At 39.3% G+C, this 24,038-nt stretch overlaps 1 protein-coding gene across 1 annotated transcript; it reads left to right on the plus strand.

The window, feature by feature from the left end:
* The first annotated feature begins 10,244 nt into the window (after window positions 1-10,244).
* On the plus strand, window positions 10,245-18,892 carry AKAP17A (A-kinase anchoring protein 17A). Its single transcript, XM_005151413.3, has 5 exons — window positions 10,245-10,312; window positions 10,704-11,951; window positions 14,029-14,177; window positions 15,231-15,471; window positions 16,911-18,892. Exons 2-5 carry the CDS (start codon window positions 11,190-11,192, stop codon window positions 17,838-17,840), a joined length of 2,082 nt encoding a protein of 693 aa, XP_005151470.2. The 5' UTR covers window positions 10,245-10,312; window positions 10,704-11,189; the 3' UTR covers window positions 17,841-18,892.
* The last annotated feature ends 5,146 nt before the right edge of the window (window positions 18,893-24,038 follow it).

The raw sequence follows: 24,038 nt of genomic DNA on the forward strand, positions 1-24,038 counted from the left end.
AATATGCAGGCGCTTCTTCACAGTGTCCAAAGTCACAGATGTCCATCCAGGACAGTCAAAACTTTCCACAGAAGAGTCTATTTTCTCCCCACATTTTTCAGCTGGCCACAGTGCACTGACATCAGGTCACCTTCCTCCACTCTATTGTCCGTCCAGCATCCACATCTCACCCACCTTCCTTCACTCTCACCACACCAGTTTCACTTCCCCTCTCAGCAGCTTATTGAACACATGTGCACAGAGAGGAACAAGAACAGTCCCTCTCCCTGCAGCAAATCCATGAAGCAGAAGTAAAATAAACTGAGGAGCTATCTGACTTTTGGTTTTCATTGTTATGCGTTCTCCATCCTACTCATTTCTGCTGCTGCGGGCACCTTGCCTGCAGTTCACACTAGCAGGTCTTTAGAAAGGGATGCTGAGTAAAATGTTTCTTTTGAAGCCTAAGTGATTTTAGAAGGCAAAATCTAACTTAGGCTCTTAAACTGTGTAAGCAGTGCAGAAAACTTCAGCCTTTTCTTGAGGTGGATGCATATATGTAAAGTACTTGGCATCATAAAACATAAGTGGGAATACACAACTAAGCAAAAGCTAAATACATAGTCAGCTAAATGAATTAACAAGATCGGTAGTTGTAACATTGAAACCCTGTTTTCAGAAAACAGCTGTTGCCTTAAACAGGGAAGTTTTTCACACCTTTATTTAACCATAGGAAAGTCTGAATTCTATACAGACATTTTCAATAAAATATAGTTTGCTATAGTACTCAGTTCAACACAGTTTTACATAGTTATACAATTAATGGGGCAAAATAAAAACACATCACTTATAATCCATGAGACTTTGTGGAATTTATAAATCAAATATTTGTCTGGAGGGTTTTACTTTTCTGGAATTTGTCTCACTAACAGACAAAGTAAAGGTAGGCCAAAACCTGGATTTAGCCTTTCATAACTCACAGTATAAGAAAGAGCAATCACGGTTTCACAAAACAAATAGGGCTGGATGGGGCCTTATTTGTTCATATATTTTTTCTGTGGCAGAATCACACAGAGAATGAGCTCCTTCTTATATAAGCCCTCGAAATACTCTTGTTATCCAGGCTAGACAAACTCAGACTCTTCAAACTACAAAGACTGAACAAATACTACCACAAATGCAACACTTCTGTCAGTCAAACAAACTGAGAAAAGAGTTACTTCTGCTCCTAATGACTTTGTACATTCTTAATAAATAAATTATTTTCTTACCTTAATTTTAAAAACACGTTGAATTCCTTCAGTTTTTTCACACTGAATGCATTTCTGCTGTAGGATGCCAATAAAAACATGTGTTATTCTGTAACACCTACTTCCTCTTTTCTTTTAATCACTGACAAAGCTATTTTAGAATATTTGCTAAAAGGATACATATTTTTTCCCCGGTTCAAAAATCTATTTTTAGAAGATGCACCCATTACTCATAAAGCACTGTATGGCTGTTTTCCTCACCTTGCATCACCATCAGAGGTATTTTTCCAGAATGGACATATGGTTTTGGAACACTGACATTATAATGTACATCCACCTCTCTTTAAGGCAGGAAAAGCTGCAAAGAATTTCTTAAAATTCTAAGTGCAATCCAAATACAAGATGAACACAAGTATGAGAGAAGCAATATACTTGTCTCCGTGTTAACAGCCTGATCTGTCTCTGTTATTCACCCACAAGATTAACTTTCCTAACTGGAAAAAATAGGCAACCTGTTTCAATAGTGCTACTTATTTGAGATTGGCCACACAAGGATGTCCTAAATTGTACTGAGACTCATGCTGTGCAACTGATCAGAGAGATATCCAGTGCAAGGGGATTCCAGTATGATACAGAGCAGTGGTCTACAAACTTATTTGACCATGAACCCCTAACAGTAACAAATTTTTGAGCACACCCACCCAGTATATGCATGTTTATTCTTAAGTAAGTTATGCATGTGTACTGCTGTACTAATATGTTGTGTATATTATAAAGCCTATGAAAACTGATATTGGAAAAGCATAACACAAAGACGAAATAAACACTATTTAAAAAACTTATATTTTTATTTTATTTATTAATGGTAAAATATTTTCTTCTTGCACCCCAGTGGATTTTGTTGCACACACTGCTTTAGAGACAACTGACACAAATATCACATTAGGTAACGCCAACACCATCTAGCAAATCTCTGTTGTCCTTGTAAAAATCTATTCCTATGCTAAGCCTTCTTCTTTTGCATTTGTTTTCCTCTTTTATTAAACCAGAGAACTTGTCTGCAGTAGTGTCCCATGTTAATCACATCAGGTAAGAATTACTCTTGACTGGTGCAATTGTCTGAGATTGGGAACAGGATGTCACCTTCAAGATCTAGCTGGGATGCTGAAAGAAATTATTACTCCAGCAATTCATTTGCTCCTTAGCAGATAAATCATTTAACAGGAGCTCCTCTAAGAGAACTGTATATATTAAGCAGTAAAGGATAGCAGCAAAATTGATTGGGGTAGCAATATACATAGCAGCTTTCACAGCATTAGTAAAGATGAAAACAATTACATAGGTCCAGCTTCGCTTCACTCATGCTAATAGGAAATACAACAACTAGAAAGTATCTGAGGTAAGAAGATTCAGAGGTGAGAAGGAAGTTGGGGCTTTCCAAGCAGTAGAAGTCAGAAAGTGTGATGGTTAAAACCAGTAGATACTCAGAGTTCTTTATAGAGAATAGAAATCTCCATGTTAGTTTTAGGTATATTACTCCCTACAACAGGAATGCTTGGTAAAAAATAGTGGTGGTAATAATAATAATAACTTGCCCTACCTAACACAATTCTAATTTAGTAAAAGAGGCACTTTGCTTGGAGATATGCCTCCCTCTCTTTCACTGGGCTAGTCTGTGCTACAGTGCCGATGCCCCTTCCACAAGATCCTCTTTGAAGTTTAGTCTCTCAGTCTAAGTTACATTCAATTTTTCCTCTATTAGGCTGTTCTCCTGTTAGTGATCTTCAAGGTAACACTTCAGATTTGAATATTGATATTTGTTTTCTTGCTTGGTCATTATCTATATAAGCTAAATTTTATATTATTGCTATCTATGATTTTTTTCTGTATTGCCTGTATTTCATTGTTCTTCACTTGTTATCTGAACGCAGATACAACCTAGTTACTGTGGGGCACACTGCTTGGACTCATGTGTCTTTTAGGGTATAAATGAAGGTCAATAAACAGATTAACACACTCTTTGTACAGAAACCTTCCTAAAAGACACTGCTCCAAACAAGCATTTTTCTTTGCTTTGGTGCAACATCAAAATTTGCAGCCAGTTTCGTGTACAGAGAAGTGGTGAGAGGGAGGTGGAAAAAGAACTGGGTAAGTTTTGCCTTTCTCTCTTTAAACTAGTGCACAATTTAATTAAAGTGATTCTGAGTCAGGCAGCAGTGCAGAACCTAAAGTGACATACATAAGCATTGACCTCAATTGCTCCTTATATACTTTATTGCCCTTTTTTTGTCAAGAGTTACAAATGACCTCTTGCAGTGTGGGCTGCAGCAGACTAAATACAGCATTTGCCCCAGCTCCTGCATAGTTCAGTAAGTGGGGCTGTGCAAGAGGGCAGCAGAGGTGTAAACAGATATATTTTTTCCTGCCTCTGCTTGTGGTATTTAATCTCCACTAAAGGAGCCAAACAGGTAGGTGCAGCTGATAATATCTTAAACTGAGGCAGTGACTTCTGCCTGGTCCTGGCTGGGGAATTAGTTATCATCTGCCCACAGCCAGCCAGCAGCTGGGGGAAGGAGAAGGCATGGGGCAAACCTCCCCATTATCATAGATAAAATAATTTGGGTTAACTAGGCTGGAGCTGGGTGGCTGGCATTTGCCTTCTTGCATGGGAAAGCTCTTATAGGAACTGCTTCACTGTCAGATCAGCAGACATGGTTGTGTTTCACCAGCACCACTGAATTCAGTAGGGGATGCCTATACCTTGTCTAAAATAAAATACCTGAAAAAGAGATTAAGCCAATGTAAAAGTAATTGAAAAACTCTGTGCATACAAATTAAAATTTCCCCAAGTACTTCTTAGAAGTACCATCATGTGGATACCTGAGTATTGCACAGGCTGTAGAATATCATCCTCTTAAGAGGAATATCATCCCCTTGAGAATACCATCATGCCTCACAATCAGTTATTGCCATCTGAGCAACAGACCTTTGAGAAAAGCATTCACAACCGATTTTGTGTACAGAGCAATTTAGGTGCTAAACCCAATTTCTGTTATCTTTTAAACTCATCAGTTTGAATAGTAGTAAACACATTTCTGGGCTGAAAGAACTTGCTAGAAACCAAACATCTTGGGTTCATAACAAGCTTATACATTTGTGTTAAGAATATTCTGGTTTAACTATGTTGTAAAAACGTGCCCTGATGATTTTGGTCATGGGCTTGTTTCCTTTCGGGCTGGGATGGGAAAGGAAATTAAGCTTCCCACCTCACCTAAAGGAGCCTATGAATGATGAAGGTCCCGTAATCCTCTCACCATAAGGATCCTAAATAAAAAGTAAACTACTTGATCGTTGGGAGAGAGAGCTTCAGCACTTGCCTTCTGCAGAGAGCTGAGGTGAAATCCATACCCAACTTCAGCTTTGAGTAGTTTAAGCTCCTTTAAACTAGCTTTTTAGAACCTCACTTAAGATGTCTGATTCTCTGCACTGTGTGCAGTTGTGCCCATTTGGAGCATCACCATGCTTAAATTCTTTATCTGGAAAGGATTTGTGCAGAAACACTGATGGAGGGAAATTCAGTTTCAGTCTCTTGGATAAGCATCTCGACAATCAAATTGCTTTCTTTTGCATACTGCAGAGAGCTACTTTCAGCTGTCATGCACTTTGACTTTGCAGGCCTCAAGAGTTTATTCTTAAAAGAATGCTGCTTTGCTTTTAAACTGATGAGCATATATCTCTAAACTTGGTGTTTTAGCAAGAATATAAGAGAATCTCAGTGAAAGACAAGCAGAGCACAAAAAGGGAATGCTGAACTGAGGATCAAGGCAAACTGCAAACATTACCTTAAAGCTTTATACTTTTCTGAAAGTTTGTGATCAGCAGAACTTGCTTAAAAAGAGTCATAGTCCCTGGTAAACTGGTTGAGATTACAGGAACATCCATCTTTGTAAAGAAAATTGGGGTAGCCCAGCTCTGTACGGAAGGATGATTAGAGTTGCAGATAATCACTTATGTAAAATTTAAATTCTTCTACTCCTCTTACTATACCATAACCCACGATATACAATGAGACATGTACATGTAAAATATCTAAACATATAATCAGAAGGAAAGAAACATAAAAAAAGTCCAGCCTTTAGCTCAATGAGCAAAGACTTACTCAAAGAGGTAACAGTGCTCTGGAATGCTAGCAAGCTGGAGAAATATCACTGAAATCTAGTGGAGATACCAATTTATTACACTACCTATGTTTACCAGTGAAAGGTAAAGTGAGCAACTGAAATTACAGACAAAAAGTCTTTGCAGCGTGGCCCAGACAGATTTATTTTCTACAATATCTTTTATAAACAAAACAATCTGGTTGTTATCATGACTTTCCTTTTTATAGGTCAAAGGATTTTGTTATTGTTGCATTTTCCCTTTTCTAAATAATACCCTGTGACTCATAATTAGGTACCCTTGCACTAACCTAAATAAATTCTTTGCCACTTTGGTGCAAAGCTTGATTCATGTAGTTATTTCATACCAAATTAGGAGACAACAGTTAGACTGTAGCATATTTAGATGAAAATACACTGTTAAGTTAGGATTCATTATTCGTTTATAATTAAAATTATTTGATGCAGACCATTTTATTATCTCCCCATTTGCAGAAAACTGTCACTTCATCCTTCAAATGGGACTGTCATTACATTAAAGATTATTACTGTCCAAAGTTATGAAATATAAGGTAATCTTTCTTCTCCTCCTGGCACCTCTTCCTGGCATGCGTATACTACATGTACTGCATGTACTGCAAACAGAATAGGAAAATGTAGGTTAACTAGAAGACTAATGGGAAAAGTTTATTCCATTCAGTCATTGCAGAACACCAGTCAGGAAAAATAGCTCATCTGCAGTGATGCTGTGGGGCTTGCAGCCAGAATATTGGAAATTCACAGGATTTATGTAAATATCTAGACACTGGCAGAATAAGTTACTTCTACAGAGATGATGTATCAGATTTTCATGTCCCGCAGGTCAAGACAAAACTACACTATACCTGAAGCTGATGTCACTAGAATAGAGTTCTTAGCCTTATTTCTCCTTACTTTCACATTTTCTGCTACTTGCTGATAACACACCATTTCTTACTCAGCTTAGTTTTTACAGCACTCATATCTTTCTTCATAGTTCCACCTCATGATAAAGATAGTTAGAAATAAATGATCGAAAGGCTTCAATATAATATTGGCAGCTGCAAGAATTGTTGCTTAGACATGCAGTGGATGATTTCTAATGTTCTATCACACAAATCTTGCAGAAATGCCTTCATTTGTTGCAGGGATCAGTATTTTTTAGAAAATGTTAGCTATGTGTTTTATTTTTAATTTTGATTATAGTTTGCATACATACACGCATGTGGGTGCAAATATAGATAGATGTATGCAGATAAGTATAGAAGTATATACATTTTATGGGACAGAAACAAACTTTGAACAAACTTGTCAGTGATTTGGGCCACCTGATGATTATTTCAGCTGTTTCAATCTGCATTTTAGTATAAATCTGGTCAAGGCAAATTACTCTAAGACATTTTTTAAGATGTAAATGTTAAACAGTTTGAGATGTAAAGGTTGACAGCACATTGTGAGACATGCTGACAGTATCTGTCAGTATGAAAGCAGCAGTGTTATGAGGAAATCAAATGTGATCTAACCTGTTCATTCTCTCTTTGTTTAGCTTTTCAGGTTTCACAATCAGACCCTGGAAAATGAGGAAGGATTGTCAGGAGCAAAAAGCAATAATAATGAAAACTCAGCACAGCATCTGTCATTGATTTCCCTGACCTCCCTGATGTGTGTGTGCTGGGAAGCATGGCTGGGTTACAGGCAGAGCTGTTGAAACAGGAAATTGATGCCATAGTCACTTATGCCAGATCTATCAAAATACCTGTGGTCTTTCTGGAACAGGTGAAATATAAGTGGGGAGGGCAGGCTGAACCTACAGAGGGGATCTTGTCTGCTTAAAAGGTCTTCAGAAATTCATAGTTCTACAAATGTAACAATGCAGCTTCACCTCTTAAAAATTATTTGGTGTGTCAACAGTTACACTAGTACAGAACCTTGTGGAATTTTTCCTTTTGTCAAAAGAGAAATATACTATTGAGGAAGATTACTGGTATTAACCCATTACTCTTCTCTGCTTCAGAAATAGGTGAAAAGATAGGCCAATAGCTCTTGCATTTCACTCCATAAATTGCTAAGAAAAAAAATCTCTATTGTCATATTCTTCCACTTTAAACAGAATACAACAATTAGGCCTGTGGAGAACCAGCCACAGGAAGCAATGGTTAATTCCAGTTAATTGGAATTGCCCTGCATCAGAACATCAATATTACTTATAATGCTATGCATTCTCTCCAAGGTAGACAATCTGTTACACCCCCACACTTCACAGACACACAGCACTCAGTTAGGTTAAAAAACAAAAAATAAATTATTAGAGCTAATGAAAAGAAATTGAATGATTTGTGGAGCCATTTCTTACTATGGGAAAGAAAACAATATATTCCAGATTTATTTCTCTGTTCCTACCCACTTCTGTGATTAATTTTGCTTTGTGAAGAGTGGCTATTTAGAGTCTGAAAACAACACTGAAATGGCTCTTCAACAGTCACACAATCTCTACATCCAAGAGATTCTTCTGTGCTGCTTTCTCCACCTCCAAGTACCATTCATAAACTGTTCAACTGCACAATGAATCATTTTGTTTTCTCTCAAAGAGAATAAAGAGATGTCCCCTGTTCAGTGACAACAAACAGAAATCATATTGAAAGGAAAGAAAGGGTGCCATGTGCTCTGTTTCTAAAAATACATGTGCTAGGAGTATTGCTGGATACCATATAGTAGAAAAGATTTAGATGAGATGAATCACTCTTCAACAGGTACATCTATGTTTTAAACTAAAAAGAGTTTTTCTTCTTTGGTGTGTTTTGGTGAGGAAGATGGAAGGAAAGAAAAGAGAAGGTATTATACTGGGCTGCTGTTTTATATTATTTAAACATCCACATAACATCTTGCATGCATTGCTACAGTGACCATTAAGGTCAAGAAAATGGGGCATTTCAGGAAGACCAGGAGAAGCACACAGATAAGACCATGTGTAGTTAGGAGAGTTATATCCTCTTCCAAGAAGAGATGTGTGATCTGCATTCTGTCATGAATACAAAACCTAGTATCTCCTGTTTATAGCCTATTTTAATTGTGTTTATGAATAGATCTATTATATATATATATATATATGTAAATAACAAGCGCTCCCTCTAGTGAACTTTTGTGGGATTCAGTGTTGTACCTACCGAAAGTACAGATCAGGAAGTTTATAGGCAGAAGTGGACCTATAAGGATGCTGGGGAGGGACTCTTCATTAGGGACTTTAGTGATAGGACACGGGATACCAGGTTAAAACGTAAACAGGGGAAGTTTAGATTGGATATAAGGAAGAAATTCTTTACTGTTAGGGTGGTGAGGCACTGGAATGGGTTGCCCAGGGAAGTTGTTCAAGGCCAGGCTGGACAGAGCCTTGGGTGACATGGTTTAGGGTGAGGTGTCCAAGCCCATGGCAGAGGGGTTGGAACTAGATGATCTTAAGGTCCTTTCCAACCCTAACTGTTCTATGATTCTAAGTGATACCTTCTATTAGTCTATCTGTTGAAGTCAGAAAAAAAGTACAAAGTTTCAGACTTGCCAGATGGCTATAAAGGTTGGCAGTGCAATGTATTTGTTAGAGTCACCAAGAGACAATGTCTTACAGTAAAAAGCAGATTTACATATGCTGTTGCACATAGATACAGTCCATCACTGATGTTTACTCCATCCTTACTCTCCCTAGTAGATGTGATACCCCTGCTTTAGTGACTTACACTTCAGACTCTGAAACCTGAAGGGAGACATTTCATTTAGGTATCTCACTAGAGTGAAAAAATAATAATTAAAATAACTCATCTGCCCAACACAGAATGCATTTGAGCAGAGACACTGTTTGCCCTTGCTGCACTGCAGTGCTGATGATTAATTACATCTTTCAAAAGTATCGTACATTATCACTAATTCTTCTTGCCCATGTGTTTTACAATATTATTAAATGTAATGCTTGAAACAGTTCTTTCCTCAGAAAAACAGCCTATGAATGCTGTCACAGGTGTGGCTGCTGTCACGGCATGGGTAACCTCAGTTCTGGCATTTTGTAACTTTTGAGAGCATTTATTTACTCTTTTATTTTAAAATACAGAATATTAATCTCTGGCACAGTCTGGGGCTATCATACTGCACAGGATTATAAATCTCTGCCATACGCAGTGTCTCACTGCGCTGCTATTGAAAATTTCTGGAATGTAACTAGATCTGCTTTGTGCACTCCCAAATGCAAGTCTGTAGGAGAAAGTGTGATGTACTACGCAGGGACTTTCAGACTATAAAGCACGAACTATTTCATGCTGTTGTACAGTAGCACTGGTTTCTGCTTTTACACAATCACTTTAATAAACCATAGAAGAAAGAAGGGCAGAAGCAGCAGTTACCAGCATCTGCGATGTGAAATAGCACCTCTGCACAAGAGCTGTGGTCTTGCTGCAGCTGCTGGGTTGGTTGATTGTAAACTCCTGTGTCATTTTCACTGGTGTTTTATAGTCATTATTTCCACAAAGGGGCTAGCACCAGCCTGTCATCAAAGGTTCCTGCAGTCTTGGTTTCTCAAGTGGTGGGACCTGGTTGGAAAGGACCTTAAAGCTCATCCAGTTCCAACCCCACTGCCATTGGGCAGGGCCACCTTTCACTAGACCAGGTCACTCAAAGTCCCATCCAGCCTGGAGCTGGATGTTTTCAGGGATGGGGCAACCACAGCTTCTCTGGACAACCTGTTCGGAGAGCCCCCACCGCGCTCCCGCCCCGTCGCCAGGCGGCGCTGGAGCGCCGCTGCCATAGAGATCGTTACCATAGAGAGCGTTCCGGCTGGGGAACCTTCCGCTATGCGGAAGCGGAAGAGGCCTGGCGGAGCGCGGAGGAGTAGGCATAGACGGTGGAGCCCGTGCTGCGGCTGCCAGTGAGGTCGGGCGCGGGTGGGATTCTTGCGTGGGGCTGGGCTCTGGTGGGATCCGTGCGTGGGGCTGGGCTCTGGTGGTTCGGGGACGTGTACGGGAGGAGAAGGAGAAAGAGGAGAAGGAGAAGGGTGCTGGTAATGCTGCCCGGCCTGCCCCGCTCGCGGGGGGGGGGAGGATGGTGGTGGAGGTTTTCTCGCCGCCGTGTTCCCGGGATCTCGCCCCGCCGCCTGGGCTCCTCCCATCAGGGGCGGCTGCCGGCATTCCCCGCAGCCGGTGGTGGTCGCTGGCTCCGGTGCGGCTCACGGCGCTCTTCCGCTTCCTTCTGCTGCGGCTGCTGGGAGGGAGGGCGGTGGGGCTTTAGGCCTTTGAGTAAAAGGAGTGTTTTACTCTCGTTGCAGACACCTTCCAGGTCATCCTGCTGGAGGAGATGGCCTCTGCCTCGGCACCGGCCTGCTGGGGTTTCCTGGTTGTTTTGTAGACTTCAAAGCGGTGTGACATTGCTCTGCCAGTCCCTTCCTTCCTGAAAAAGGGTAGCTGCTTTCTGAGCCATCACATACCAGCTTCATATGTCCCTAAGATTGTCATCAGCTTCTTGACTTTTTTTTTTGTTTGTTTGTTGTTTTTTTTTTTTTTTTCTGGAGGCCTTACTGAGGTTTTATTCCTTACAGGCTTTAGTAGTCATAAAGTAATTTAAGATGGTTGTACTACTCAGTTTTAACTCTGTAATTGACTCTTGTATTAAGAGACATTGTTTTAACTTGGGATTGGTTAAATGGCCAAAGAATTCAATTATTTATGGATAAGGGCTATTTTATTTGACTAGTGTTGGCCTCTGACTCAAACTCGCATTTTTTATTTCTTTTATCGTATACTTTTTCTGTGTTATGGCTGCTGCAACAATAGTTCATGATACATCAGAAGCTGTAGAGCTCTGTGCTCCCTGTGGGTTATACCTTAAACCCATTACAAAAATGACCATCAGTGTGGCACTTCCTCAGCTGAAACAACCAGGAAAATCCATTTCGAACTGGGAAGTGATGGAAAGATTGAAAGGGATGGTGCAAACTCATCAGTTTTCCACTCTGCGGATTTCTAAAAGCACAATGGATTTCATCCGGTTTGAAGGAGAGGTTGAAAATAAGAGTTTGGTTAAATCTTTCCTGGCATGCCTTGATGGCAAAACAATAAAGCTGAGTGGCTTCTCTGACATTTTGAAAGTCCGTGCCGCAGAATACAAGATTGACTTTCCAACCAGGCATGACTGGGACTCGTTTTTCCGCGATGCAAAAGATATGAATGAAACTTTGCCTGGGGAAAGGCCAGATACTATTCACTTAGAGGGCTTACCTTGTAAGTGGTTTGCGGCAAAGGACTCTGGTTCTGAAAAGCCAAGTGAAGAAATCCTCATAAAAGTGTTCAGGAACTTTGGAGAAATACGTAATGTGGACATACCCATGCTGGACCCCTACAGAGAAGAAATGACAGGCAGGAATTTTCACACCTTCAGTTTTGGAGGCCATTTAAATTTTGAAGCTTATGTTCAGTATCAAGAGTATGCAGGTTTCATTAAGGCCATGAATGCTCTGCGAGGGATGAAGCTCATGTATAAAGGTGATGATGGCAAAGCAGTGGCATGCAATATAAAGGTGAGAAACTGCAGGCTTTTTTTTGGTGAAAGACCAAGTGCAGTTGTTGTGCCCCTAATGCTTAAAACCTACATCCATGTACTGTAGTGTTGACAACAGATAACTCTAATAGCACAAGCATAGTTTTATGGAGCAGCTATAATACCATATTTAAAGGGAAGTGATGCAAGAAAGAAGTGTTGTTAAGCTGTGAATAAAATGGGAGGGTGATGTTGTTTTTCTTTTTTAATGAGACAGTTCTAGAAAGAACTGCTTGATGGAAGGACCAAATATACAAACATGAGCTGCTGAATAGTTTTTAGAAAGCAATACGTATTTATATATTTTGTTATTTCATTTATAATTCTAATTCTGAACAAGTTCAGGCATACTTCACCAGAAGGCTGACTTTAAAGCACATTGTTTTCTCTTGTGTTCACTACAAATAGAAACATTTGGAGAGAATTTCACTCTGTATTTGCTTCCTGCGCTCATAATGAGGCCTACCAGACAAGTGTCATAACTAAATTTCAATAGTATGTAGCTGGTACAGCCTGGAGAAGGCACAGTTAATCATTAGTGTGCTTCGGATACAGAAAGGCCCCACAGAAATTTAAGTGATAACATTAATCTGAAGCACAGTTTGCTGTGAAAACTTCATGTATAATATTTACCTACTGAGTTTTCTAGATTTTTTTTTCTGTAACCTCATTGTCTTAGAAAAGACAGCGATGACAGGAGAGAACAAGACAGTCTGTTCAGATGTAGTGTCTATGAAAGCATGGCCTGAAGAAAATTTGCTCCAATATGTTAGGAGGTGGTCTGTGCATGTATGTGTCGGCTGAGTGAAATGTTTGCAGATCCGTTTCAGTATGCTCAGTAGTCATTCACCAAATCAGAAAGTGGATTTCAGAAAAAAGCTTGAGTATTCCTGTGTGTAATGTGGGAACATGCAAATATTTAGTCAGTATAAGTAAAATACTGTAATCTTTTATCTTGTTGTCAAAGGTTGTTGGTTGGAAGCTGTTTGTACCTTGACCCTCAAGGCTTTCAAGGGGATGTGAAATTCAGTGTCACTTACATGCAGGGGATCAGGGTTCCCAGATTTAGTTTGGCTGTGTAGAAGGAAGCGTGCCTTCCTGGCAGCTGTCCTGGGGGTTGATAGGAAAGAGAGAGGGCTGCCTTTGCAATCCTGCAATCAGGATAGATCTCTTTCATACAAGGTCATACCTTGCTTGTCCTTTTAGCCTGTTTTATGTAGAGCCTGGGTGAATTAAACTGTGGAGTATGTGCTACTTGTTCTCTGCACCGTGGTTCATGACCATGGGCCTGTGAAAATGTATTATAGATCCTCCTTCCTGCACACAGGTGGTGCCTAGAATGGGAGATTGGGACACCAGACCTGGTGTCCTATTCCAACATGCAGATAGACATGGCCAAGGTGTGCTCATATGTCCTATACGGTGAACATTTTCCCAGGTCTCAGATGTGTGTAACATCCTTTTCTTTTGTGTTCTGTCACCAACTTCCTGCTTCAGGTTATTGTACTTCAATTTGGGAATGTTGGTGTTAGAACCAGTGTGGAGGCACTTGCTTGAACCAAATGCTGAATGTTGCAGAACTGTTTCTTCTGCTGAATTTAAACATCACAGTTTTAGACAGAAAGAGAAGCCTTTATTTAGGCTCATTTTTACCTAGTGCTTTACAGCTCCTAACAGCATACAGGAGTTGAAAGAATTCTATATTTTTCTGTTCTGACAGATTGAAAACATTAGACAGCCAGGGCCTAAACCACACTAGGGTTTACTTTTTAATGTCAGACATGTATACAGGTGTAAACTGGCACCTGATTGTTTAAGTGTGCAGGCATTTAGTTCCCAATTATCTGGTTATAGTACTCTGTACTTGCTCTGGGCACAGAGAGAAGTTCCCTTTGTTTTGGAAAAGGTTTTGTATTTCTGATTTTACTTCCATTGCATTTTGGATAGTTTTGTGCTAGATTAAAATTGTTGGGGATTGTGCAGGTTGTCAGGGATTTATTTTAGTTTTTTTCCCCCTCTCTACTTACTAAAACTGTTTTCAATTGTATCCTGTAAAGGTTTCTTTTGACTCAACAAAACACCTCAGTGATGCATCAATTAAGAAGCGTCAGCTTGAAAGGCAAAAGCTCCAAGAGCTTGAAAAACAGAGAGAAGAACAAAAACGTAAAGAGAAAGAAGCTGAAGAAAAAAAAAAAGAGGAAGAAAGGTATTTATCACTTATGCCTGATTGTTAAAAATATAACTGAGCAATAACAAAACTGTAGTTGCTCCTTCGTATCAGCATTGGCAAATAGAAAATAACTATACACAAGTTGGCTTTCAACTTCTACTTCTGTAGCTAAAGTGAAACACTTTAAACTGAGTGAGAATGTTGTGTTCCTTCTGAGGAAATAGGATTCAGGGATTATGATATTTGGAGAAAGTGTTTTACACCCTGTTTTGTTTTTTTTTTCCCCATTAACTAATTCCAAGAGCTGGGAATTTAGATGGTGTGTAGTCATTCTGTGATGGAAAAATGTGCATTATAATTGAAGAATAGAAAATAATGCACTAGTTCTACTACTAGAAAACTTTGATACTATAAAGCTTATTTGTTGTATCCGTCAGTGTTTTTCAGGAAAGGCATGAGATACAGGCAAACCGTGACAGTGACATTTTAAGCAAATATATAGGGGTGTAAATGTCATAAGACATTTACTATTCAGAATATAAACAAAAAAGGAGCAAATTGTTTCAGAGGTTGTGTGGTGTCCATTTGCCTTGATGTGTATAAATTCTCACTAGGTCATCTAGTAGGAGCCACGGATTGTGAAAATACTCAATTTCCTAAAAATTGTGCCATTTGACACCTGATCTAGAAGCCCTCAGCCTTTCCCATTTTTTCCCTGTGACTGAAAAAAAACCCCACCAACCCCTGAACACATTCATGGGCTTGGTAGTTTTCTCACTATGATGATTCATTGCCCAGTTGCCTGATGTGTTATTACCTCTGGTTAAACTGGTTTAAAAAATAATATTTTTGTTGTAGCCATATTTTATGGTTGGATCCTAACTTGTTTTAAAATTTGGCAGGCTGAGGATTGTTTGCTACCACAGCTCATGATGAAAATTTTCACTGTTTTCTGCTTCTGTTTTCCAGTAATCAACAAGCTTTACTTAGAAACAAATTTACTTAAAGTACAAAATACACTTTTACATAGAGTAGAAGTCTAAAATTGTACCTGCCCTAGATAAGGTAAAAATATTAATCCCTTTCTAGGAAGCAGAGAGAGCTTGAAGAATATGAGAGAGAGAGAAAAAGAGAAGAAAAGTTGCGCAAGAGGGAACAGAAACAGAAAGATCGTGAAGTTCGACGAAACAAAAAGCAACTTGAAAAGCTTCAAGCTGAAGAACAGAAAAAACTTCAAGAGAAGATAAAGTTAGAAGAAAGAAAGCTCCTGTTAGCTCAGAGAAATCTTCAATCTATTAGACTAATTGCGGAACTGCTAAGCAGGGCAAAGGTAACTTCAATATTTATTTGGGAAGCTAATGAAGAATCTAGCAGGATAAAGCCTTTTACTGACTTGGGAGGGGAATAGAGAGTGCTGTTCATTAAACAGATTTAATACTTCTTCAGATACTGTTTCTTAGATCAAAAATTCAGAAAAGTGCAATGAAACTGTATTTCTCCCTTGGTAAAATATACACAAATAGGTTAATGGAAGAGTGAACTTAAACCTGAAATCCTAAGTAGCATTTCTTATCTGTAAACTAATTGGCATGATTGCTCTTAAGTGTAGTAAAAGAGTGTATAAGCATGATAAAGTTAACTAAACATGGAGGGTAAAGATGCAGGGCTCCTCATTCTAATTTGAATCTGTTTCCTGTCTGGCTTTCAGCAGTTCTTTGCTGTTTCAGAGAATGAGCTTTCATTGATTGATGTTTGAGAATGTGCAGAATGATTTTTCTGTAGGAAAAGTGCTGTCAGCTAAGGTTTTGAATGTTAGACCCTGTATATTTAACAATATTTTTTATTTTTCACTGAAGCAGGATGTCATTTGCCTAAGACTTGGATGAAGTTATGTCAGGGTGTAATGCAATGTATGTCAGGTATTTTTGGTAGAAATGAAAAAACTGTGTGCCAAAGAATAGTATTTTTCCTTGGTGCCAATGCACCTCAGGAGATTTTTTTTTACTTCATACAGTGCTGTGTGGTCAGTTACATGTTAATAAAAGGGAGGAATGCTTCTTGCAGGCTTTGTAACTTAGCAGCTGTGAAACAGAAAGGTCACTTGATCAAATGGAGCAGTGTGTTTCCTTCACTCCTAGAATTTTGAAGTCTACACTAAGCCTGTCTGGGTCAGAATAAAAGAAAAAAGTTTGAACCTTCTTTATTAGTACCATGAGTTTCTAAAGTGATTGAAAAAATGAGAATCAGTTTCTACTTAACGTATGTGTTTAATTATTTGGACCCGTTTGGTCTTTATGGACCCATTGTGAGGTCATCTAGGAACCACAGATTGCAATAATCTAAGAGAAATTAATGTTTTAAATTTGAAGCCTTCAAGTGCTAGCCCTGATAAATATATTTTAATACTTCAAATTTCACTTGTTGTTTTAGCTTACATCTTACTCTCATCATATCAAGGAGCCATAAAGACCAGGCTTTGGTTTTGCCTTGTCAAAGAGATGGGAGAAACTAACACTCAAAAGAGTCTGTGGACATCAGTAGTTTGAGACTGTTGATGTCACACCTAACAGCAGTTTTGTGTTAGTGTGTTTTTTTTGTTTCTGTTTTCTTTCCCTTTAAGAAGGAAACAGTCGTTTTTGGCAGGATGGTTCTGTTTGTTAGATTTTATTTTCTTGCCAAATTGCTGCTTTTATGTTATGGTATAACTTGAAAGCATGAACAAGATTTAAAAATGTTTTTTGCTTACTCTTACCTTTGACTATCTTTCAGACGGTAAAGCTTTTGGAGCAAGAACAGAATGAAGAAAGGATTTGTCTTCAGCAGCTAGAGGAGAGACGAAGGCTCCAGGAGGCTGAACTGAAACGTGTGGAAGAAGAAAAGGAAAGAGCACTGGGGTTGCAGAGAAAAGAGAAGGAACTGAGGGAAAAACTACTGAACAATCTTCTAAGCAAGAAAATGGATGCAATTAATCAAAGTGAAGAAGAAACTGAAGCATCTCAGTCTGATGTGCCAAAAACCCCTAGTGGTGTTCCACACACTGTGTCTTCCAGCTGCATCACTTCTACCTCAGGACAGGCTGTTACAAGCAAACTGGCTTCCAGCTCTCAAGGTGACATAGCAACCTCTGAGAGTGTAAACGCTCAATGCAAGTACTTGAATGGCAATATTAATGACAAAGTTCATGTCAAAGAAGGTCAGAAATTTCATACCACAAACTCTGAGAGGTGTTCTCAGAAAAGAAGTTCAGGGGTACTTTCATGTCTTCCTGTGAATAACCAGCAACAAAAGAGCCTCTCTAGCTCTGACCAGAATACTTGCAGGAAGGACTTGCACTGTGAGCAGCGCAAACATAGCACAGAGCCAAGAAGGAGAAAGAGCCGGTCATGTAGCAGTGTAAACACTGATGAAAGTAAGGGTAAACGAGAGAGGAACAGACACAGAAGAGATGAGAGTTACCAGGATGAAAAGCGCAGGAAAGAAAGGAGGTATTATAGACACTCTAGCAGAAGTTACAGTCCTCGACGAAGCCATAGTCCTCGTCAAAGAAGTGTAAGCCCTAGACGTTCACGTTACAGAAGAACTCGCAGTAGGGAACGTAAACGAGACAGACGAGAAAGAAGTCGTAGTCGTAGAAGTGTGAGCAGGAGACGAAGGCACCGGCGATCACTGAGTAAGCAAAGGAGTACTTGGAGTGGGTAGCGGAGGCCTTGGCTTCTTGGACAAGCTGTGGTTGGACAAAAAGGCCAGAAGTTTATAAGCAAGACCTCATCGGTGTGACTGCTGTAGAAAACACATTTGTTTCAGCCAGTGGTTAATTTCATCTAGTCCCTGAAGTCAAGAAGATAAATGCCTGTTTTTTTTAACGTTCCTTCATGCTTTGTTGTCTCTTTCTAGGTTTCTACCACAATGTATAGGTATAACCACCTGTGCTTGTGCTCAAGTTCCTACAGTGCTAAAAGCCAACCTGTTTTCTTGGTTTTCAGTTTTCTAAACCTTAATTTTAGTCAATTTAGTTTTTATTATCACCTACTTTGGCTTGAGAAGTACTGGGTGCCAGTTAGAGGAACTCCAGATGTGACAAGCCTTTTCACACAGATTTGATTTAAAATGTTTTGTGGTGCATTCAATTAAATCACTTTTAAGAGTAGAGTTTTTGCTGATTGAGATGCATAGCAAGACTTTTGCATAGTTCTTAAAACCAACTATAGAGATACACAGGATATCTTTTTTAAACTGCTGTGTTTCCTTCATATGTCTGTAGGGTGCCAAGCTTTGGTGCCCAAATTATTCTGGCATGTAATATTGTTGATGTAATACTACTTTCCATGGAAGAGAGGTGCACTGATGTAGGAAATAAGAAGCAATGGTTGAAAAGTTGTTCTGGTATTTTGTTGACATATTTGGCTTTGTACTGCTTCAGGTGCTATAAGGCCACTTAAGCATTTTTTCAGGTACATACAGAGGTAGCCATTGTCTTTTGATAAAGGGGCCTTCTTGCTAAATTATTTTTACTTGTGTTGGAAAGTAAGGCTGCAGTGTCTCTTATTAAATCCATTTAAGAATACTTCTGCTTCTTAAAATGCAGCTCAGGAATATTAAAAGCTATAACATTACAGTGAAAGAGTTTATTTTGCCTTTTTATGGTAAAATTAAAAAGAAACTGTTTCCAGTGAACTGAAGTTGCTGGTTTCATATGTCAGTGTATTAAAATCTGCAAAAGTGTCATGTGAGAACCCATTTGCTGAAAAAAATCACTCAACACATTTGAATAATGAAGCTCAAACACTTCTCGATGGTCCTATGATGTGCAGCTCTGTCAACTGTTAATTCATCAGTATATGTACCCTTTATCTTCAGCCTTCAGATGCCATTTTCATCACAATCATCCATCAAATCAAAGTGTATCCCTTTCCTGCAGTGCCTGAGAAGCACTTTGAGGCTGCAGCTCAGCTGGATCACTGGCTGGCTGATTTTGCATTACTTTCAGTGGATTCATGTGGGGGTTGTTTCTTACTAGACCATGCTGCTGAAAGCTTGTTACTAGCTGTGGAAAGAATTTTGTCTTCCTGGTAATTCATGGCTTTAATCATCTCCGATTAATTCTATTACTTCTCAAGTTTTTGTGACTTCTCTTGTGAGTACCACCAATGTCTTGGGGGGCCAAGGGCTAGACTGACTTACCTTAATCATCTCAACAAATTTCTTGAATTCTATGTAGTTGCTTTCTGTAGAGAGTTCATTTTTCTTCTATGTCTATTATAAGGCCTATCTGCCTGATGGTAATGATTTAGCTAAAATCCAGTCTCATGTTGGTTGCAAGTAAGGTGGGTGGGATGCCTGTTTGTAAATGCATGCAATTCTGCTTAGCCTGCACTTTGACACACTGCCCATGGTAGCAAAAAGTGTATTCTGCATTCTGTCTGCAGTTACACAAGAAGTTAAACTAATGGCTGTTGCCACCAATATCTTTGAGCTCCTGATTAGATTTTTACTAGAATTTCTGCAGTATATTTCTATTTAGATTTCCACTGGGATTAGTGGGGCTGGTGGTGGTCTTGATGGTGTATTATGTAAGCAACTGGGGAGATGCTACTTTATGATGCTACATTCGGGAAGTCATCAAGCTATGAGTGCAATGGCATTGCCAAGAGTAGAAACAGTTAAAGCAATGGCATTCACAAAAAAGTGTTGGAGTTGTATGAGAAAAATCCAATAGATGCTGTTGTTTGATGTTGAAAAGGGCATATGCATAATTAGGTATGCATATAAAAACATTTGATGTTATCTGGAAGTATCATCTTGAAAGCTGTTAGTGAAAATGGGATTTTTTGCAGTGAGCACAGCGCTATACCAGGGACTGTGAAACTGTAACTGCAAACAAGTGAGACTTGATCACTGACCACATCAGTGTTAGTTTTAGGGCAGTTCTGAAACATGTATTGGATTGTGTAACAGACTATTACCACTGCTTGTGTTTGATAGCAGAGGTAGATACGTTGGTAGAGTCTATATAAGACAACAGTTAAGCCAACTAATTTGGCAGATGCCTTAAGTCATAAATGGGTGAGCAAACTTGACCACTGATGTCTTCTATTGCTATGCAAGTTAAGGGTGGGATTTTCTTATAATTAAGAGGTAATATATGTACTGCCTGTGTTTTGATCTGGTATTCTGACTTTCAGGTTTGGTTATAATTTGGATACAACATCCCATTTCATTAAGCATATGTTGCATTCTGTTGCTCTGGCCCTTCGTCAGCCCAATGAGCATGGTATTGGCAGGATGTATCTTTTGCTGCCTCATAAAAAATTTGCAGAATTGTCTCTAGTGTTTGTACAAAGCAGCAGTCTAGTTGCAGAAGATCCTTCAGAATGGGGTGTACAGCATGGATTCCTCTAGTGTCTTACATGCCTACACATGTATTATTATTGTTAAAGGGAAGTCTACCTCTGGGGTTTTTTGTTTGGGTTGGGTTTTTTTGTTGGTTTTTTTTTTTTTGGGTGTTTATTTTGGGGGTGTTTTTTTGCCTATAATGCGCTCTGGAGGCTTCTTTGAAGTGGTACGCACCACCATCCTTTCTTCAATCACAACACAGAAAAGAAATCTGGTCTGTTTCTCCCTCACATGCTGTATCCTCTGAACACATCGCCTCCTGCCTCACAAAAAATCTCATAGATTAGCTCAAACAAATGCTTTGTCATAGTAGCAGGTTATGAACCTTTTGAAAAGTCAAAGCTGATCAGAATTGTTTTCTATTTGATATTTAATCTAGTTGCATGTGCGCTGTGGCACCTGCAAAGTAAGCTCTTCTACCTGCCTTGAATGGGATCCCCAGAGCCACCTTCTCATTTCCTGCCTCCGTTTCCCTCCCTCCCCACTGGAATGGGGGAGAGAACCAGAAGAGTAAAAGTGGGAAAACCCATGGAGTGAGATAAAGGCAGTTTAACAGGTAAAGTAAAAGCTGCACACAAACAAAGCAAAATAAGAAATTGATTCTGCTTCTCATGGGCAGGTCAGTGTTCAGTCATTCTCAGGAAAGCAGGTCTCCATCACGTGTAACTGTTACTTGGGACAACAAATGCCATCACTCCAAACATTCCCCCCCCCCCTTCTTTCTTTCCCCAGCTGTACATGCTGAGCATAATGCCATATATTATGGAATATCCCTTGGGTCAGTTGGGATCAGCTGTCCCAGCTCTGCCCCCTCCCAGCTCCTTGTGCAGCCTCTGCCTACACACTGGTGGGGTGAGGAGCAGAAGAGGTTTGGACTGTGTAGGCACTGCTCAGCAGTAACAAAAACATCCCTGTGATATCAGCACTGTTTCCAGCACAAATCCAAAACATAGCCCTGTGCCAGCTTCTATGAAGGAAATTACCTCAGTGGAAACTACCATAGCTGCAAACGGCATAAGCCTGCATAAAAATGTTTCAGGTGAGTCACCAGGTAAAGGCTTCAGGGATGCTTGCCCATGCCAAGCCATGAGAACACTTGTTTTTGAAGCTCTTTGAAGAAACAGAGGAGTGTATTATCAGATTAGCAAATGTAAAATGGTCTGTGCAAGTCAGTTGCATGTCCACTGACTGCCTTTATGATGCTTGACAGAATGCAAGTAATTTCTGACATGAGAGCCTGCCTCAGCTGCTGTCCATCTTGGTTTTCTTTTCACATTTCTCTCTAGAGTTTTGGACTCTGCCATTCTTAGGTAGTGAGCTTGTCTGTCCTCAGGGAGTGCATGCCTCTTCTCTGCTGGGACCTCAATGAATATTTGGTTGAATTATTGGTTGAGCAATTACTTGCAGGCCAGGAAGTTAAACCAAGAATTACGCTGGATTACTTATGATAGATTTTGGATGAAGGCATTCTCAATCAGTTTTTTATGATAAGAAAAACTGAGGAGAGCGGAGGGCTTGCTTCAAGATTGACCTGGATATACAGGATTTCCTGCCTGCTCCAAATGTTTGTCAGTAGCATATGTGATGTAAACAGGGAAAAAATAAAATTGGTGTCAAAAATTGACAGAAGCACGTCATGTTAGTAGGGTAAGGCATCTGTTGTAAAACGTGAGAAAAATTACAAGTTACAAAGAGGAAAATGAACATTTTTGTTTTAGAACTGGATGTTACATTTCAAAGAAAAGTGTGATAAAGAATATCAGCTTTTTAGGGTTCTTAAAAAAGAGAAGGGAATGGTGGCACAGACTGTATTATCCTACTGAACTTCCAGGAATATTTAGAGACTTAGCAATGATAGCAAGGCACAGTTGTTTCCATATTAGCATTACTCCTTATCACAGTCACATCCCTGAGGTTTGTACTTGTTGCTTATGAAGAAGATTGCATATCTGAAAAAAGTGTCTCACTGGCAGACACTTTAATTTTACTGAATCTGCTTTGTTCATAGAGAATTTCTCGCTTTCAGGTGTTATACAAAAATGACGTAATTGTTTCTTGTATAGTATTTGTCTGTAGTGAGTCATTTAGGCAAAGAAAAACTAATCACCAAAATAGAACCATGAAGGTAAACTAACGGCTTTAACCTGCACATGGTCTAAGCACTGTGATGATAATTTTTAGAGAAACCTTAGTGCAAGATTGCTCAAAAAAGCTTGATGAGGTTTTTAGAGAAAGCAACCCATTGCAATTTTATCTTCATGAATGCATTTGTAGATTAAAAAGAGCTTAGACTTTAAGCCTCACTAATAATTTACTTGGGAATAGCAACACAGTGTGTGTGGCTTTGCACCAGTCTGGTGTGGATTATCTGCAACCCTCTCCTACATTGCACTACCAGTAGTAATCCCATTAGATGATTACTTCTATGTAATGCAGAGTCATAACTGAAAAGGTACTTCAGGTGGGTTTAATTAACCCTATGGTCATTTTATTAACAGAGCCTCTTGTACCCTGTAGCTTTACCTTAAGTGAATTTATGGCACCTTAGGACATTCTAATCTACAGTTGTAAACATAACTGTGTTATTTAGTCAAAGCTACAAGAATCAAGGGTTGACCATTTTTGTACTCATGAATCTTTAATGCAGCTGTGCTAAATGTCACTGTAATATCTGGCTGCTAATGTGTGGCCAAGTCATTTGAGGAAAGTGGTCTGTAAGCTGGTGAGGGATTTTGGGAACCTCTTAGCTGACTTTAACAACTAACTTAGTTATTTCACTTCTGGCTAAATAAATGCAGGACTGCATTTCTGGCTAAAATTTAAGGATCTGAATGGAAAATACTGTTTCACAGAAGGATTATGCAGTGAAAGCTTTTAGCTGATAAAGTTTCGCTGCACACACAAAATGGTCAGAAGGAACATGTGGAAAACATTATACTGCCCTGTTTCTTCAAAGATGGGGCAGCTTCAGAAGAGAAGCACAGAAGTAACCTGCAGCAGCAGTGTACAAATGCAACACTATTTCCTAGGAAAGGAAGGGAATACTAAAATGTCGTGTTGGGACAAAATTGTAACAAATCACCTTCAAACATACACCTAGCTAATGTACACAAAACACTGAGCTGCGTGTTGATCACTGTATTCTTCAAGCTTTGCCCATTAACTTAATCACTGAAGCATGGAGAAAGCTTTCACTGAAAAAAAAATGCTGGTTTGTAACATTCTGCCACCCGTGTATTACTAAAGTCATGTCTCATTTAATGTTGTTGAAGGGTTGCTAAATGTGTTGCATAAAAACCGTGAGTCTTTACTTGATGGAGAGCACCTTTTTCACCCAAGAGTTGCAGTTTCAGCCCAAAAAGGCAAGATGGGCACCATGGCAGGCATTTACAAGCCAAAGGAATGGACAGTGGGGCAGAGAGGTTTCAGGAAAGTAATCCAGAGTTTAAATTTTCAGATGAAAACCCATGAGGTATATTCTGCTTGAAGTTGAAATCCATGTTG

The sequence above is a fragment of the Melopsittacus undulatus genome, chromosome 2, assembly GCF_012275295.1.
Source record: "Melopsittacus undulatus isolate bMelUnd1 chromosome 2, bMelUnd1.mat.Z, whole genome shotgun sequence".
Lineage (NCBI taxonomy): Eukaryota > Metazoa > Chordata > Aves > Psittaciformes > Psittaculidae > Melopsittacus > Melopsittacus undulatus.

Coding starts and splice junctions, on each gene's coding strand:
- AKAP17A (XM_005151413.3), top strand. CDS start 11,190: ATGGCTGCTGCAACAATAGTTCATGATACATCAGAAGCTGTAGAGCTC. Junction 11,952..14,028: donor CAGTGGCATGCAATATAAAG/GTGAGAAACTGC, acceptor TATCCTGTAAAG/GTTTCTTTTGACTCAACAAA. Junction 14,178..15,230: donor AAAAAAAAAGAGGAAGAAAG/GTATTTATCACT, acceptor ATCCCTTTCTAG/GAAGCAGAGAGAGCTTGAAG.